The 14,491-nt window shown below is 37.4% G+C and overlaps 1 protein-coding gene across 1 annotated transcript in view; it reads right to left on the bottom strand.

The window, feature by feature from the left end:
* Positions 1–14,491, bottom strand: part of LOC107557718 (lysosomal-trafficking regulator) — a 93,750-nt gene that overhangs the window by 19,001 nt on the left and 60,258 nt on the right. Inside the window, exons 27-42 of the mRNA XM_016241238.1 lie at positions 13,033–13,263; positions 12,385–12,551; positions 12,151–12,303; positions 9,269–9,460; positions 8,862–9,055; positions 8,397–8,525; positions 8,041–8,250; positions 6,268–6,444; positions 5,258–5,334; positions 4,985–5,173; positions 4,032–4,177; positions 2,635–2,728; positions 2,474–2,535; positions 2,319–2,374; positions 680–832; positions 330–574 (exon numbers count right to left, since the gene is read on the bottom strand). Coding sequence (XP_016096724.1) covers positions 330–574; positions 680–832; positions 2,319–2,374; positions 2,474–2,535; positions 2,635–2,728; positions 4,032–4,177; positions 4,985–5,173; positions 5,258–5,334; positions 6,268–6,444; positions 8,041–8,250; positions 8,397–8,525; positions 8,862–9,055; positions 9,269–9,460; positions 12,151–12,303; positions 12,385–12,551; positions 13,033–13,263 — 2,475 coding nt within the window. The remainder of the gene's footprint in view (positions 1–329; positions 575–679; positions 833–2,318; positions 2,375–2,473; positions 2,536–2,634; positions 2,729–4,031; positions 4,178–4,984; positions 5,174–5,257; positions 5,335–6,267; positions 6,445–8,040; positions 8,251–8,396; positions 8,526–8,861; positions 9,056–9,268; positions 9,461–12,150; positions 12,304–12,384; positions 12,552–13,032; positions 13,264–14,491) is intronic.

The raw sequence follows: 14,491 nt of genomic DNA, 5'->3' as shown, positions 1-14,491 counted from the left end.
AAATGATTTTAGCAAATGGCTGCAATATAACAAAGAGTGAAAAATTTAAGGGGGTCTGAATACTTTCCGTACCCACTGTATATGTGTGTGTGTTTACAAATTTTTAATCAAATTTTAGATATTTTAAATATTAAATATTTATATGTGGTGAAAAAATCAAACACAATCTAAAATATTACATGTATCAGTTTTTTATAATATTTTATATTATTTAAATATTAAATATTTATAATGAAAAAAAGAATGGAACTAATAAACATCAGGTATATATATCAGGCTATCATTACCGAGAAACACCACACAAATAAAATAATAATTTTGGTTCTGGCCTGTAAATGGAGGTGTCCTGCAGGTCCAGCGTCTCACTGGTATAGTCTCGCAGGATGAAGGGGAAGACGGGATACTGCATGAGGTCATTGAAGGAGCGGCCCGCGTGCTTGTTGAGGTGGGTGAGGTACTCGAAGTTGGTTATCTGTCCTGAGCTCCACAGGTGCGTGAGGGCAGAGATGTTCCCGTACTCCAGCAGGTTGGGCAGCTCTGAGCTCAGGATGTTGTGGTAGACGTCGTCACGGTACTGAGACGGAGACCAGAGAGTGGATCAACAGGAAGTTAGAGTTGGGCAGAATTTAATAAATCATTCAGCAGCTAACGCTCATGTGTTTGACAGTGATGTCATTACCTTGGTGGTATCAAACGCGAGCAGCAGCGTCCTGCCATTGGTGAGGAAGATCTCCATAGCATTGTCTCTGAGCTGCCACCAGCGCTTGTGAACCTCCTTTATCTCCTCATACGTCCAGGAGAAGGAGGCCGGTTCCGTCTCTCCATGAGGACTCTGGTGAGAAAACACATTAGGGGCTTTCGCACAGCGTAGTTCTAGGAACTAGCCAGCAGGGTAGTTTCTAGAGAACCAATTTCTCCCTCGGGCCGTTTTCCTGGTTGCATTCACACCGGCAGCAGGAACTCTGAAGCGGCCGACAACCATGTCTTTTTATAATGAAGATGGAGATGTAAACACACAATTTACGCGATTGCAAGAGCACAAAGGTGGGCTAAGAGATAAATTTTTTTATGACAACTTGCAGTGTTACATATCATCGAAGCTGAGAAAAGAACACAACACTGCAGACAACAGGTAAATGCCGTTATCGCAGTTTTCCATGTTCGTGGAGTAAATATGCTAACATGGCTTTTTAAAAATGCCGGGTGGCTGGTGTTTCGCGTGCGTTTGGCCAATCAGCATACACTTATGTCACTGATTTGTTCCTATAGAACTGTTTTAGACCCTGCTCTGAAGTAGGAGCTAATTGAGTTCCTCCAAACGGAGTTCCTAGAACTAAAACCGTTACTAGTTCCTGCGGTGCGAACGCACCAAAAAGTGGATAGTTCCACAATTAGTTCAGGTACTATGAAAAGGTTCCCGCGGTGCAAAAGGCCCTATTATCAACCTCTAAAACACACATATGCCTCATCATATCTATTAGGGGAGGTATGACCAAACACTTATATCATGTTATGAGTAACTTCACAGTTAATAACAAACAAACAAAATTTTTTTTTATATTTGCTTGAACAAAATGAAAATCGCTTTAGATCAGAGTTATTATCATTAACTAAAACTAAATAAAATAAACATTAACTGAAATAAAATATGTGGCAACATAATACAAGTTAGCCTTTTTTATTTTAAGTTACATTTCTTATTTTTGTTTAGTTTAAGTACTAAAATAAACTAAATAAACTAAAACTACGTAGACATTAAAACAATGAATAATAATATGAATTCCAAAAACACACAACAAAATGACTAAAACTAAAATGAAATAACTAATAAAATAAACATTAACTGAAATAAAATGTGGCAACATAATACAAGTTAGCCTTTTTTATTTTAAGTTACATTTCTTATTTTTGTTTAGTTTAAGTACTAAAATAAACTAAATAAACAAACTACGTAGACATTAAAACAATGAATAATAATATGAATTCCAAAAACACACAACAAAATGACTAAAACTAAAATGAAAGCATAAAATATACAAATTAAATCTACTTCAAAATATTAACAAAAATAATAATGGCATATCAATGATACTAAGATAATACTGGATTATATAATAATAATAATAATAATAATCATAAGGTGGTAAAGCATATTTTTTAATAATTCAAGAGAATTAAATATTTTACATGTATTTTTTCTTTTTGTCTGAAACTATATGGACAAAAACTTAAAGCTCAGATTGTTGAAGATAAATGAACGATACATTTGTACTATTACATAAAACCGTATATTCCTAATGTTTAGCAAAAGAACTTACTTGGTTATCAAGTGTCTCAGCAACATTATCCTCGACAAAGTACATCCCAGATTTTCCTGCAAACCCGTAAAACAAGGCAGATCATTTTAGCAGTCAGTTGATGATGGTTAACAGCCAACACAAGACTGATGTTATGGAGGGTGGACGAGTCTTACCCAGCAACAGCTCTCCTGCCGTCTCTCTAGAGGGCGCCACACTTACACACTTTCTCGTAAACCTAAATAGAAAAAAAAAAATGTTTCGGGTTTTTAAATTATTTGAAATTCTGCAATGTGACTCCAAAACAGACTAGTTACTAGCTGTGCAGTATCAGTACCTGATGGGCTCACTGGTGGCTTTGTCCTTCACTATCGATGAAGAGGAGTGAGTTTTGTCCTCAAACAGGAAGGCCAGAGGAGCCTTGATGGCATCTGTGACAGACAAACCACATGCATGAGACCAATAACATCAACAGCATCAAAAGTGGACGAGTTTCTAAGTTCTGGCAAAGTTCCATCATTCCAGCAACCACTTCCTGTACAGGCAGTACAGCGGTGGTATCATGGTGATGGTATCAGATGGCAACACCAAGTTACTGCACGATTAACATATTCATATACTATTCTGATTATCACTTAACTGTCACCCGTCCCCCCTCAGTGGGATGCCTAAGTTTACTTCACTATATTACAAATAAATCCTAATCTAATCATGACAAATGGAAAGGTCTAAGACTCCTAAATGGATATTTTACCACTGTTGTTACAAATTATGTAGGAACAGTAATAGATTAATTTATGACAATAGTGCACTTCAAAATCTACATCATAACATCATAGTTCTGACCTTTATCACAAAAAGTGTTTTTCCGTTTACATTTTAGAAATCATCATAAATTATATCGATTGTATTAGTCTGACGAGAAGGGATGGGCCGAGAGCCGTGGGAACGGAGCGAGGCCGGTGGAGTAAATGCTAATGCGCGACACCTGCCCCACTCACAGGTCTCGAGTCCCACGGAGGAGCTCCGGAAGGATAAAAGGAGGAGTGACGACAGTGTTGGACGAGAGAGGACCAGGCCTGGATTTTATTTTGTGTTTTGTGTGCGGCAGTCGTCTGTGAGGGGCTGCCGCTTTACTTTACTTTTGTGTTTGTTTATTTTATTAAAGTGTTTGAATGCTCGCCGGTTCCCGCCTCCTTCTCGATCATTGACTTTGTTACATACAGGTTTTGGTACTTTTGTGTCAGTGTTATACTCGTTTGATCATCTAGAAAGCACATCCAGATCACATCCCGAAATGTAAAAAAGTAAAATTTTATTTACTGTATTTGTTTACTTTATTCATTTACTAATAAATCTACTTATTATTTTATTTATTTACTCAGTAATTTATTTATTTACTTAGTAATTTATGTATTTATTTTTTTTATTTTAATTACATATATACTTGTTCATTTCACTTAATTACTTAATTACTTATTCAATGTAGTTTTTTTACTTAGTTTATTTATTTACTAAGTAACTGACTTCCTTTTACTTATATTTACTTCCATTTACTTATATATGTATTTACATACTTATCTTGGGATGAAAAATGCCATGTTCTTGAAAGATTTGTTTATGCTTTGAGTAAATAAACTGCACCATGAAAATACATTGTAGATAATCTAGAAAACAGAAAGTGTTGAGTAGATGTTTGAAGTGCTTTCTCCAGTCCGAGTGCTTGAAGCTCACCGTCTAGTTTGCGTCGGTCTTTCAGCAGATATTTGTTAGGGATGGTCAGGTAGCAGCGCTGCAGGCGTCTCCGCTCTCGGTTGGGCCCCTCGGTGGGATCCAGCTGCCAGGAAGTGGGGTAAGATGACTGATCATACCACACCGCCCTGTTCCATGGGGAAAAACAACATCACATGGTGATGAGGATGAGTAAATGATGACATGAGCGAACTATTTTAGTTAGGGGTGTAACGGATCGTAGATGATGTTTTGTTTAGCCAATTTACACATTCAAGCAATTTCAGACCATTCATGTGAAAGAGAAGTCGGATCGGATTTGTGTGCCATTTTCTCTGCGCTCAGCTGCTGCGCACATGCAGAGAGAGAGGCGCGATTCAGACAGCGCGTCAACAGATACATACACACAAAGTTATGTTAAAATACCTGTTTTGGCAAGTATTCTGGTAAACACAGTCAGTTATGTCTTAAGTGAACGTAAACAGCTGAGAAAGAAACTGGATGCTTGTCAGTATTAGGTCCACGAATTTGGTCTTAAAGAGACAGCAGCCTATAAACACACCTGCTTCTCTCTGCTAATCAAACAACACCACAGCATTAACAGATATTAATCGGTATTTAACGTATGCAAGTGAGCATTATTGTGTTGTTTTACACTTAATTATTACATTTCTGCACCTGAATATTACTGTTACTAACTTTATGCTGTATTCATCTATGCTCGCAATTTGTGTAACTGTTCTTGTTTTATTACTGACTTTATTAGTTATGCTAGTAGTTTCTGCTGGTGTATAGAAGTACTTAAAGCTTTTAGTAATAAAAAAAAAGCAAACTTTTCAAACTCCAAAAAATTATCCGATCTGGGACTCAAAATCTGTAGTATGATCCAAACCATGGGTTTTGTGATCCGTTGCACCACTAAGTTTAGCTGTATCGCTCCAGTGAGCGATGCTGACCGGTCGTGAGTGAGCTGCTGCACGAGCTCCTGCCAGTGGCGGCTGGCGCTCAAGTCGGTCTTGTAAAGGCCTCTGATGTGCTGCATGACCTTCTTCCGCTCCATGCCCTGCCCGAGAGACACGTTCTGGGTTACGTCAGCGGCGATCTTCGAGATGTCCTTCGACTTCCCATCCAGCCTCTGCAACAAGCTGAAATAGAGAACGGAAGAGCTTAGGAAAAACGCCAAAGAAGCGTGTTATTTTGAGATGTTGTGTTTCTCTCAGAGCGCTCACCTCCTCTGCGTGTTGGCCAGCTTCTTTTCCCAGGCTCCTTTGCTGGTTCTTGCCTCTGACTCGTATTTCAGTTGCTCCTTAATAAGGAATAGTAAAACGGCTTCAGTTGAACATTAATAAAATGCAAACACTTCAGCTGAGCAGTTTTGAACTACAGTCATATTACTAGCATTCACAATACAGGTATACTGTAAACTGCAAAAAACAAAAACAAAACAAGGGCTCATGCAAACCTGGACTATTATTATACGCAGACCTCAGGGGGAAACTAAAATGCTACAAAAGTGCAGAATATGACCTTTATTACTCAAGAAACCAGTGCAACCAATCTCAGCAAATAAAAGTAAAAGACAAACAAATGAATATATGAATTACTACGCATATGCTCTAGTTTTGCAAATATTTACATTTAGGTCTAAATTTAAAATGTATGCATTTAAATTGCATATAAAATTTCCATCCGTTTGGATTACACAGATTTAACAAATTAATCAATTTAATGTGATGCATATTTCTCAGTCATATATAAATGAAACGGGTCAGATTTCTGTAATGGTACTAATAAACTGAATGTGTTTTAAATACACAATAACCAAGTTTATATATTTATTATCAAATCTTCCACAGATATTTTAACCATGCTCATGCTTTTTAACTGAATATATTTAATTGTTTTCACAATGAACAGATTTATGCTGATTCTAAGCAATATGAAAAAACACATTTTGAAAAAATGATTATTTAAATAAAACCAAATAGATGCAAACAGTTAATAATAAACTATGCAAAGATATTTTAAATGCATGTTCCATTTAAGAATGACTGAAAAATATGAATCACATTAAGTTAGACTGTTCATGTTAAAACTTTGAATAGCATATAAAATCGCAAGTACATTGCATTGAAGTTCATGCATTCCCTGTGAATCAAGCACACATTCTCCCTACACTGTTTGAGCTTGTTTAAGCAACACAGCATATAACCTGATGGTTTGTGTATGGCATGCGCACCTCTTTGATGGCTTTGAGGAGGTCTGGTTTGACGGGAGCGCTGGGTGGGATGCAGCGGTGGCCGCAGAGTTTCAGCGCCGTCATGAAGGTGTTGGCAGCTGCCTGCTCTTCTTTACTCAGGGCGTCTTTGTGATCGTGTAACAGCTCGTACAGATAGAGAGCCAGCTTGGGCCCGTGCTAATAACAAAAACAACACCAACAGGAAGGATTTTGAGGAATTAGAATTAGTGGTATTTATAATATATAAGCATCTCTGCTATTGGTTGCCCTCCACTGTAGATACCAGAACTGGCCATTAAAAAAAACATACTGACCAACAACATAAATTCATTTCTAAAACACATTTACAAACCCGATTTTGCTTTATTCAATAAAGCAAGCCCGATATTGCTTTCATTAAAATTTGCATTGATTGCAACAATAGGCATTTATGGTTGCAAAGTTTCACCACTATTTTGATACAGTACTGCAAGTTTGCATTGAAATGTATTTGTAAAAAATTATTTTTCATCCAGTAAGGATACAGTAATTAAAAGAACTGTCACTATTTGACCATTAAAATATTTTAATAAATATGTATATAAAGCATATTTAAACGCAAGTAATTTTAACATCCCATAATTAAAATATACATGTATTAATCTTGCTGTTTTTTCAGTCTTCATGTTGTACATTACTTCTAAATTATGTAATAATTAGAAGTTTAAATTAAGTTGTGTCTTGAGATGTGTAATTGTTTATTTCTTTAACCAATAAAAAAAAGGCACATGTTTTAAGAGTTTCTAATTTAACCTTCAATAGCAAAAATGGTTAGTTGGAAAGTTGGATTCATTTTCATGAACCAAATCCAGTATTATATCACTGAGAAAACAATGACAGCCCAAAAAAGACCTTAAAAAAAGAACTGATTTTTGTACCATTCATTGAATAGACCTTTCTGCAATGCTTAGTTTTGTGTCAAATACTTGATCCAAAAGTGTTCTGTGTGACTATTTTGTCCATTTTGTGTTAGTTCATTCATCCCTTCAGCAAGCTGTGGCCATTAATATCACATTTTTTCCCCACAAAAATTTTGTTCTGACAAACTTCAGAGTGTCAGCTACTGTTTTGTGTAGTTTTTACCCACATTTAGTCAAAATGAGGTGTTAGTTAATTGCTTTATGCAAATGCTGCAATTCTGCTATGCTGGGTCTCTGAGGGTTAATGGTCTTTTCAGTGCCAGTCTACAGTATAATGGAGAAAGCAGCGCTGGAGAGGACGGTACTGCTGCTATGGAAACAGTATCATGAAGATGTTTCTGTGGGTTATTTACTGTATGTCAGCAGCAACGCAGTGAAATGTCACTGTCTTCCTCTACTGTTTTGTGTAGTTTTTACCCACATTTAGTCAAAATGAGGTGTTAGTTAATTGCTTTATGCAAATGCTGCAATTCTGCTATGCTGGGTCTCTGAGGGTTAATGGTCTTTTCAGTGCCAGTCTACAGTATAATGGAGAAAGCAGCGCTGGAGAGGACGGTACTGCTGCTATGGAAACAGTATCATGAAGATGTTTCTGTGGGTTATTTACTGTATGTCAGCAGCAACGCAGTGAAATGTCACTGTCTTCCTCCCAACAGAGGAAGTGTGCATGTGAGCTGTGCTTTGATTGGATACACAGATCTGATAACTGTCAGCAAATAACCAAAGCAAAATGTCACACCGTCTCTGGTTGGCATGTAAAAACAAAAAGCCATTTCTGTCATCATATCAGCTTGTCAGACGGCAGCGTCCTCACCTCGAGGCCGGGACTCAGGCTTTCTCTGAGGATCTCGGAGTAGCTCTGCTCGTGGACAAACTCTAGCGCCTCCTTCCTGTCCTCCAGAGGAACTGCGGGACTGAGCGTGTGCACCAGGATGCGACCGATCTGAACCCTGAACGTGTCGCGACAGGACCAGAGGATTCGCTTCCACTGCTGGCGAGGAGCACCACCACGACCGGTGCTGCCCTGAGGAGATGAACCATCACAAAAAACATGTGACACTGAAGCATCGAGAGAGACGTTAACGTTAACATATAACTACACATTTATCACATGCTCAAGTGTTGTGCATTTTTACTTCAAGTTATTTTATTTCAGCTAGCTGTCAAGACAATATTTCTCTTTTTCTTGCTGAGCGTGTGCACCAGCATGCGACCGATCTGAACCCTGAACGTGTCGCGACAGGACCAGAGGATTCGCTTCCACTGCTGGCGAGGAGCACCACCACGACCGGTGCTGCCCTGAGGAGACGAACCATCACAAAAAACATGTGACACTGAAGCATCGAGAGAGACGTTAACGTTAACATATAACTACACATTTATCACATGCTCAAGTGTTGTGCATTTTTACTTCAAGTTATTTTATTTCAGTAATTAATCATAAATAATCAAATATAACAATATTTGCTGAGAGAAGCCCCAAAATGAAGACAATTCAAAGATAATTTTGGACACTTTAAATTTTTGATGTCTCTGGAATAATGTGCATTGAATCAAACAAATAAAACCAGTAACAAACAAAAAAAAAAAGGGTCACTTGAATTTTAATGCTGATGTCTACTGTAAGCAACTCACCAAACCTATCTTTATGCCCTCCATCATTAGTTTGAGAATATCTTTGCGGAAGCTCTTCATGTTGCCCGGTGGGATCGGGGTGGACGGCGTGGAGCCATTCTCATCGGTCGTCTGCTCGCCAGGTAACGGCATGGACATCGAGTGATCAGGAGACTCGGGAAAGTTCAGGAAGTCAAAGAAATCCTGGCTGATGTCTGGAGAATACAGACAAATAGTAAGCATGGAACAAATGCATTCAGTCAACATGGACTGCCTCTTGTTATCACTAAGAAAAAGTACCATGCTAGACTGCCTATACTTTCAGAAGCATGTAAATTGCATTGAAGTGTTTTGTAATGGCTGCACAAAGCCGATGATAATGTTTATGAGCAGATATTAATCACAGATTTGATGTCTGTCTTCTGTACCTTGATAGATGAGTCTGTTAACAGCCAGAACCACGAGTCTCTGCAGTCTCTGGACCAGCTCCGTCTCGCTGGCTCTGATGGGGTTTTCTTGACTCATCCTGCGCTGCATCATCTGGTTAAGCTCATCGCTGGCCACCGAGCGCATTCGCGTCAGCAGCGAGTCTGACTGGGCCACCGTGAACCGCCTCCGACCTGATAAAAACACACAACAACATGCTTACTGAACTAAAGGAACTGTTCGTAAAGAGCAGAGGATCAGAAATCACACAAACACATAGGGATCAAGAGACAGACAGACAGACACAGATATTAACATCCGCCTTAAGTGATGATTAAGTGGTTAGTCTAGGCAGGTTGTCATTTACACCTGAAATCCAACATGCATCCTAGTACAGTTTTTTGAAAGAAGTCTCTTCTGCTCATCAAAGCTGCAAATATTTGAGCAAAAATACAGCAACATTGTAAAATATTAAATTTTAAAATAGCAGTTTTCTATGTGAATAGATATTAAACAAATGTATTTCTGTGATCAAAGCTGTATTTTCAGCATCATTACTGCAGTCTTCAGTGTCACATTATCTTCAGAAATCATTCTAATATGCTGATTTTCTGCTCGAGAAACATTTCTGATTATTATCAATGTTGAAAACTGTTGTGCTGCCCAATATTTTCGTGGATGCATTTTATTTCTCAGGTTTCTTTGATGAATCGAAAGTTCAAAAGAGCATCATTTATTTGAAATAGATATCTTTTGTAACATTATAAATGTCTTTACTGTCACTTTTGATTAATTGAATGCGTCTTTGCTGAATCAAAGTATTAATTTATTTTTGAAAAAAGATGGATGTTACAGGCAGGTGTAAATGAGAAAGAGTGCGAATGATAAATCAACAGACGGAGTTGCAGGGAAAGTCTTCGAGTCCTGGTGCAACTCTGAGTTGATTTATTCTGGGTAATTGAGGATAACACACACAGGCACCAGTAGTCCAGGACACTGGGCGGATGAGCAGCAGACACGCTTTAATCACTTCACTGCACGCGCTCAACATCCATGAGAGAGCCAGGATGTTGTGGCCTGTTTTTTTTGTTTTGTTTTGCGGATGGGGTCGATGGCTACCTGCGTCTGAGGGGAACATGTAGGAGTTTGCGCCGGTAGGGGAAGGGAGGGGGGAATCCTGGGACAGGAAGCTGAACGGGGAGGGCAGAGGAATCAGTCCGTACGAACAGTAGTGTTGCCGGGGAATACGGGGAATTATGGAGTCTTTCAGCCCCATTGAACCTTGGGAGTGTGAGGGGAGGTGATAATACAACAGAAACACATGAAAGGTGAAGTGTAACATCCAGGGCTGATGGTTAAGACAAGATGAATGGAGATGAAACGCATAACAAATGTATACAGATACCTATCTTTTGTCTGTTTATAGTCTCTTTGTGTGTGCATATTCAAATTTACCGACAAAAATCAGTCCTAAAAGATACAGGAAAGAGGCTAAATGTGACCCTGGAGCACAAAAGCAGTGTTAAGTCGCTGGGGTATATTTGTAGCAATAGACAAAAATACATTGTATCGGTCAAAATCATTGATTTTTCTTTTATGCCAAAAATCATTAGGATATTAAGTAAAGATCATGTTCCATGAAGATATTTTGTAAATGTCCTACTGCAAATATATTAAAACTTAATTTTTGATTAGTAATATGCATTGCTAAGAACTTCATTTGGACAACTTTAAAGGCGATTTTCTCAATATTTAGATTTTTTGCACCTTCAGATTCCAGATTTTCAATAGTTGTATCTCGGCCAAATATTGTCCTATCCAAACACAAACCATACATCAATGAAAAGCTTATTTATTCAGCTTTCAGATGATGTATACATCTCAATTTCGAAAAATGTATTGTTTTGTGGTCCAGGGTCACAAATGAGTTTTACAGAAGTAACTTGAGACAAATCTAACTAACAGATGTAAACACACACACACACACAAAAACAAACAACTAAATTAATAATAATAATAATAATAATACTTTCATGTGTAAAGCCACAGATCACTTTTGGGTCAAAACTGGTTAAACATCAAAACACACATACATCATTTAAAACAAAAATATAGCATAACATTTAATAAAACTATAATAATAAAAATAATAAAATATATAAAAATACTTTTAAATGAAAAAGAAAAGAAAAAAACTTTTGAATGAATTTCAGCTAGTTTACAAAGAAACATTTCTCAATTAAAATAGTAAAGACAAATCTAACTAACAGATGTAAACACACACACACACACAAAAACAAACAACTAAATTAATAATAATAATAATAATAATAATAATAATACTTTCATGTGTAAAGCCACAGATCACTTTTGGGTCAAAACTGGTTAAACATCAAAACACACATACATCATTTAAAACAAAAATATAGCATAACATTTAATAAAACTATAATAATAAAAATAATAAAATATATAAAAATACTTTTAAATGAAAAAGAAAAGAAAAAAACTTTTGAATGAATTTCAGCTAGTTTACAAAGAAACATTTCTCAATTAAAATAGTAAAAAAAATAAAAATCAAATATAAATGAATAAAAACTATGTAGATACATATAGAGCTAACAAAAATGACAAATGCACAACAAAAATACTAAGAATTAAATGAAAATGGAAAAAAAGAGAAAAGATAAAGAGAAAAGCTAATGCTAAATATCAATAAAAACTGTAATAGTATATTAATGATACACTGACCAACATGAGGGTGAGTAAATAATGACAAAAGTTTCATTTTAGGGTGAACTATGCTTTTAAAGATATTTCAATAACCTAAACCATCACATAAACAAGACAAATACCATCCCCTTTGACCTCCAGACCTGCTCACCTGCGATACTCTTGCGTTTCTGCTGTAAAGCGTGATGCGGTGAAGTGGGCACGTGAACGTAGCTGCTGGATTTCTGAGGGTCCTGATTGGCCGTGGTCTTAATGAAATCGATGGCTGCCTGGATCACACGGAACTGCAGTGCTGTGGCCATTTCTGAAGCGACAACAGAGAACAGATTTCGTTTGAATGACACGTCACATATCATTGTAGTATAAAAGTATTAGTCTTCTTTACCCTGTGTGTGCCGAACTTTGCTGGTCTGCATGTAGCCCAACAGGGTGATCAGGTCTTCAATGATGCGGAAGTACTGAGATCCCGAGGAGCTGCAGGAGTGGATGGTAACGGCCACCAGCAGCTGCTGAATGTCACACACCACCAGCTTGTAGTCATTTGGAGGAATCCTACAGAGCAACAGAATCATGTAGCCTGGAAAACTACAGTTTCAAAGTAGTTTCCCCAACACTAGCTGCGTTTACATGGCCCCTACTAATCCGATCGTAATAGGACTAGAAGCACAATTTAGACCCGAAGTAGATAAATACCAAGTGTGCTTTTTAAAACTATATGCGACAACAGCGGGAAACTCTGTATATTCATGCAGTGTGTGCATGTCAAAAGATTAAAGGATTACTCCACTTCCAGAATAAAAATGTCCTGATAATTTACTCACCCCCATGTCACCAAAGATCTTCATGCCTTTCTTTCTTCAGTCGCAAAGAAATTAAGTTTTTATACATATAAACACACATATCAACCCGACCACTTTATTTAGTGTTCATGTAAACACTACGTTCGGATTAGTCAATCAGAATGAATTTATTCCGATGGAAGCAAAAAGTGTCCATGTAAACGTAGCTACTGACGTCAAATACGGTGCATTACCCATTCTCCAGGCCGTTGAGGGTGGACAGCGTGTTGAAGAGCACGTAGAGCAAGCCGTGGTCCAGCAGGATGTCAGCCAGCTTTGGGCAGGTGTTGAGCAGCTGCAGCAGCAGACACAGGACGTTGTGCACGAGTGAGTTCTCGTACAGAGAGTTCTCCAGCAGACCTAGCACAGGGATGATACAGCGCTTCCTGAACGGGGAGATGCTCTCCATATCCTCCAGATCCAGACTGAGAGAAGAGAGCAATATTGGCTGTCATTGATAAGGATGCTGCTGGGTAAAGTTTCATTCAGTAGACATCATGCAGAAGGTTCTTGAATGCGTTTCCTCACAAATATTTATTGCAGTAACACGAAATGAAAAAAAAAAAAAAAGGTAAATGTCTTCACAACTGAAATACAAATTAAATAAGCACACATACACACTTTAACATTATATAATTTCAAATGAATAATAACTGTTTACTATTGTCTTTTTAGAGCTGCTTTACAGCAGAATTTAATTTTGCTTGTATCACTGAATCACTATTTTCTTGTTTAACACTGTAAAGCTGCTTTGAAATAATCTGTATAGCACAGTGGTTCTCAACCCGCAGCCCGTCACTAATTCAAATGCGGCCCACCGTGCTTAACACAATTTTAAAAAAACACTTTCAGTTTCACAATTCATTTTAGTTTTTACATTAATTTAAAAATGTACTAAATAAATAAGCTATAGCCTAATGTTTTTATGTAAAATAATTTTGTTTTTCATATATTATTTTCAGACATGAGCAGTAGTCACATAGCCTAATTAACGTTACGCATTTAAAGTAACGACCAAGTGGCCAGCGGCAGACAGTGAGCATATGCTTGATCAATTTAGCCTTCTCAAATCATCACGACTTGACAAAAAAAATCTATAGATATAAAACAGTTCAAGCATATAACAATGTTTAAACGTTAAACCTAGATAAATGTGCACTGTATGTATCCAATAGTTTGTGTGGAGAGTGGAAGCTGAAGCGTGCTTTGCAGGACATAGAGACGCCAGCGCGATCACTTGCATTTTTTTTCAGTGGATACACTGTCATTTTTGCTCATAAAGGTAAGAGTAATGCATCATTCATAACTGTAAAGGGTCTACTTTTATTTGTGTGCACTCACAATATCAACAAAACGTTGTGCTTTTATAAAATAAAGAAATCAAACATGATGCGCTTTCTGCCGTCTCTTCTTCAACAGGAGCGCTTCACAAAAATGAACTGAAACTCAGCGAATACATGCCTCACAGACATGATAAATATATCTATAGAAAGCTTTAATTACTACATAATGAAATAAAACAAATCAAAAACTCTTTCATTATGATCCTAATCTGTAAAGATGCACTTATCTCTAAAGGCGCGTCTAATGAAGAGATGGCGAGTCAGGATCGACAACTTCATCCTTGCGACACCGACTCAGAAAACACTAGTT

The sequence above is a fragment of the Sinocyclocheilus grahami genome, unplaced genomic scaffold, assembly GCF_001515645.1.
Source record: "Sinocyclocheilus grahami isolate Dianchi unplaced genomic scaffold, SAMN03320097.WGS_v1.1 scaffold616.1, whole genome shotgun sequence".
In the NCBI taxonomy this organism is placed as follows: domain Eukaryota; kingdom Metazoa; phylum Chordata; class Actinopteri; order Cypriniformes; family Cyprinidae; genus Sinocyclocheilus; species Sinocyclocheilus grahami.
Note: the sequence above shows the minus strand (reverse complement) of the source record. Positions and strands in the feature narration are given on the sequence as shown.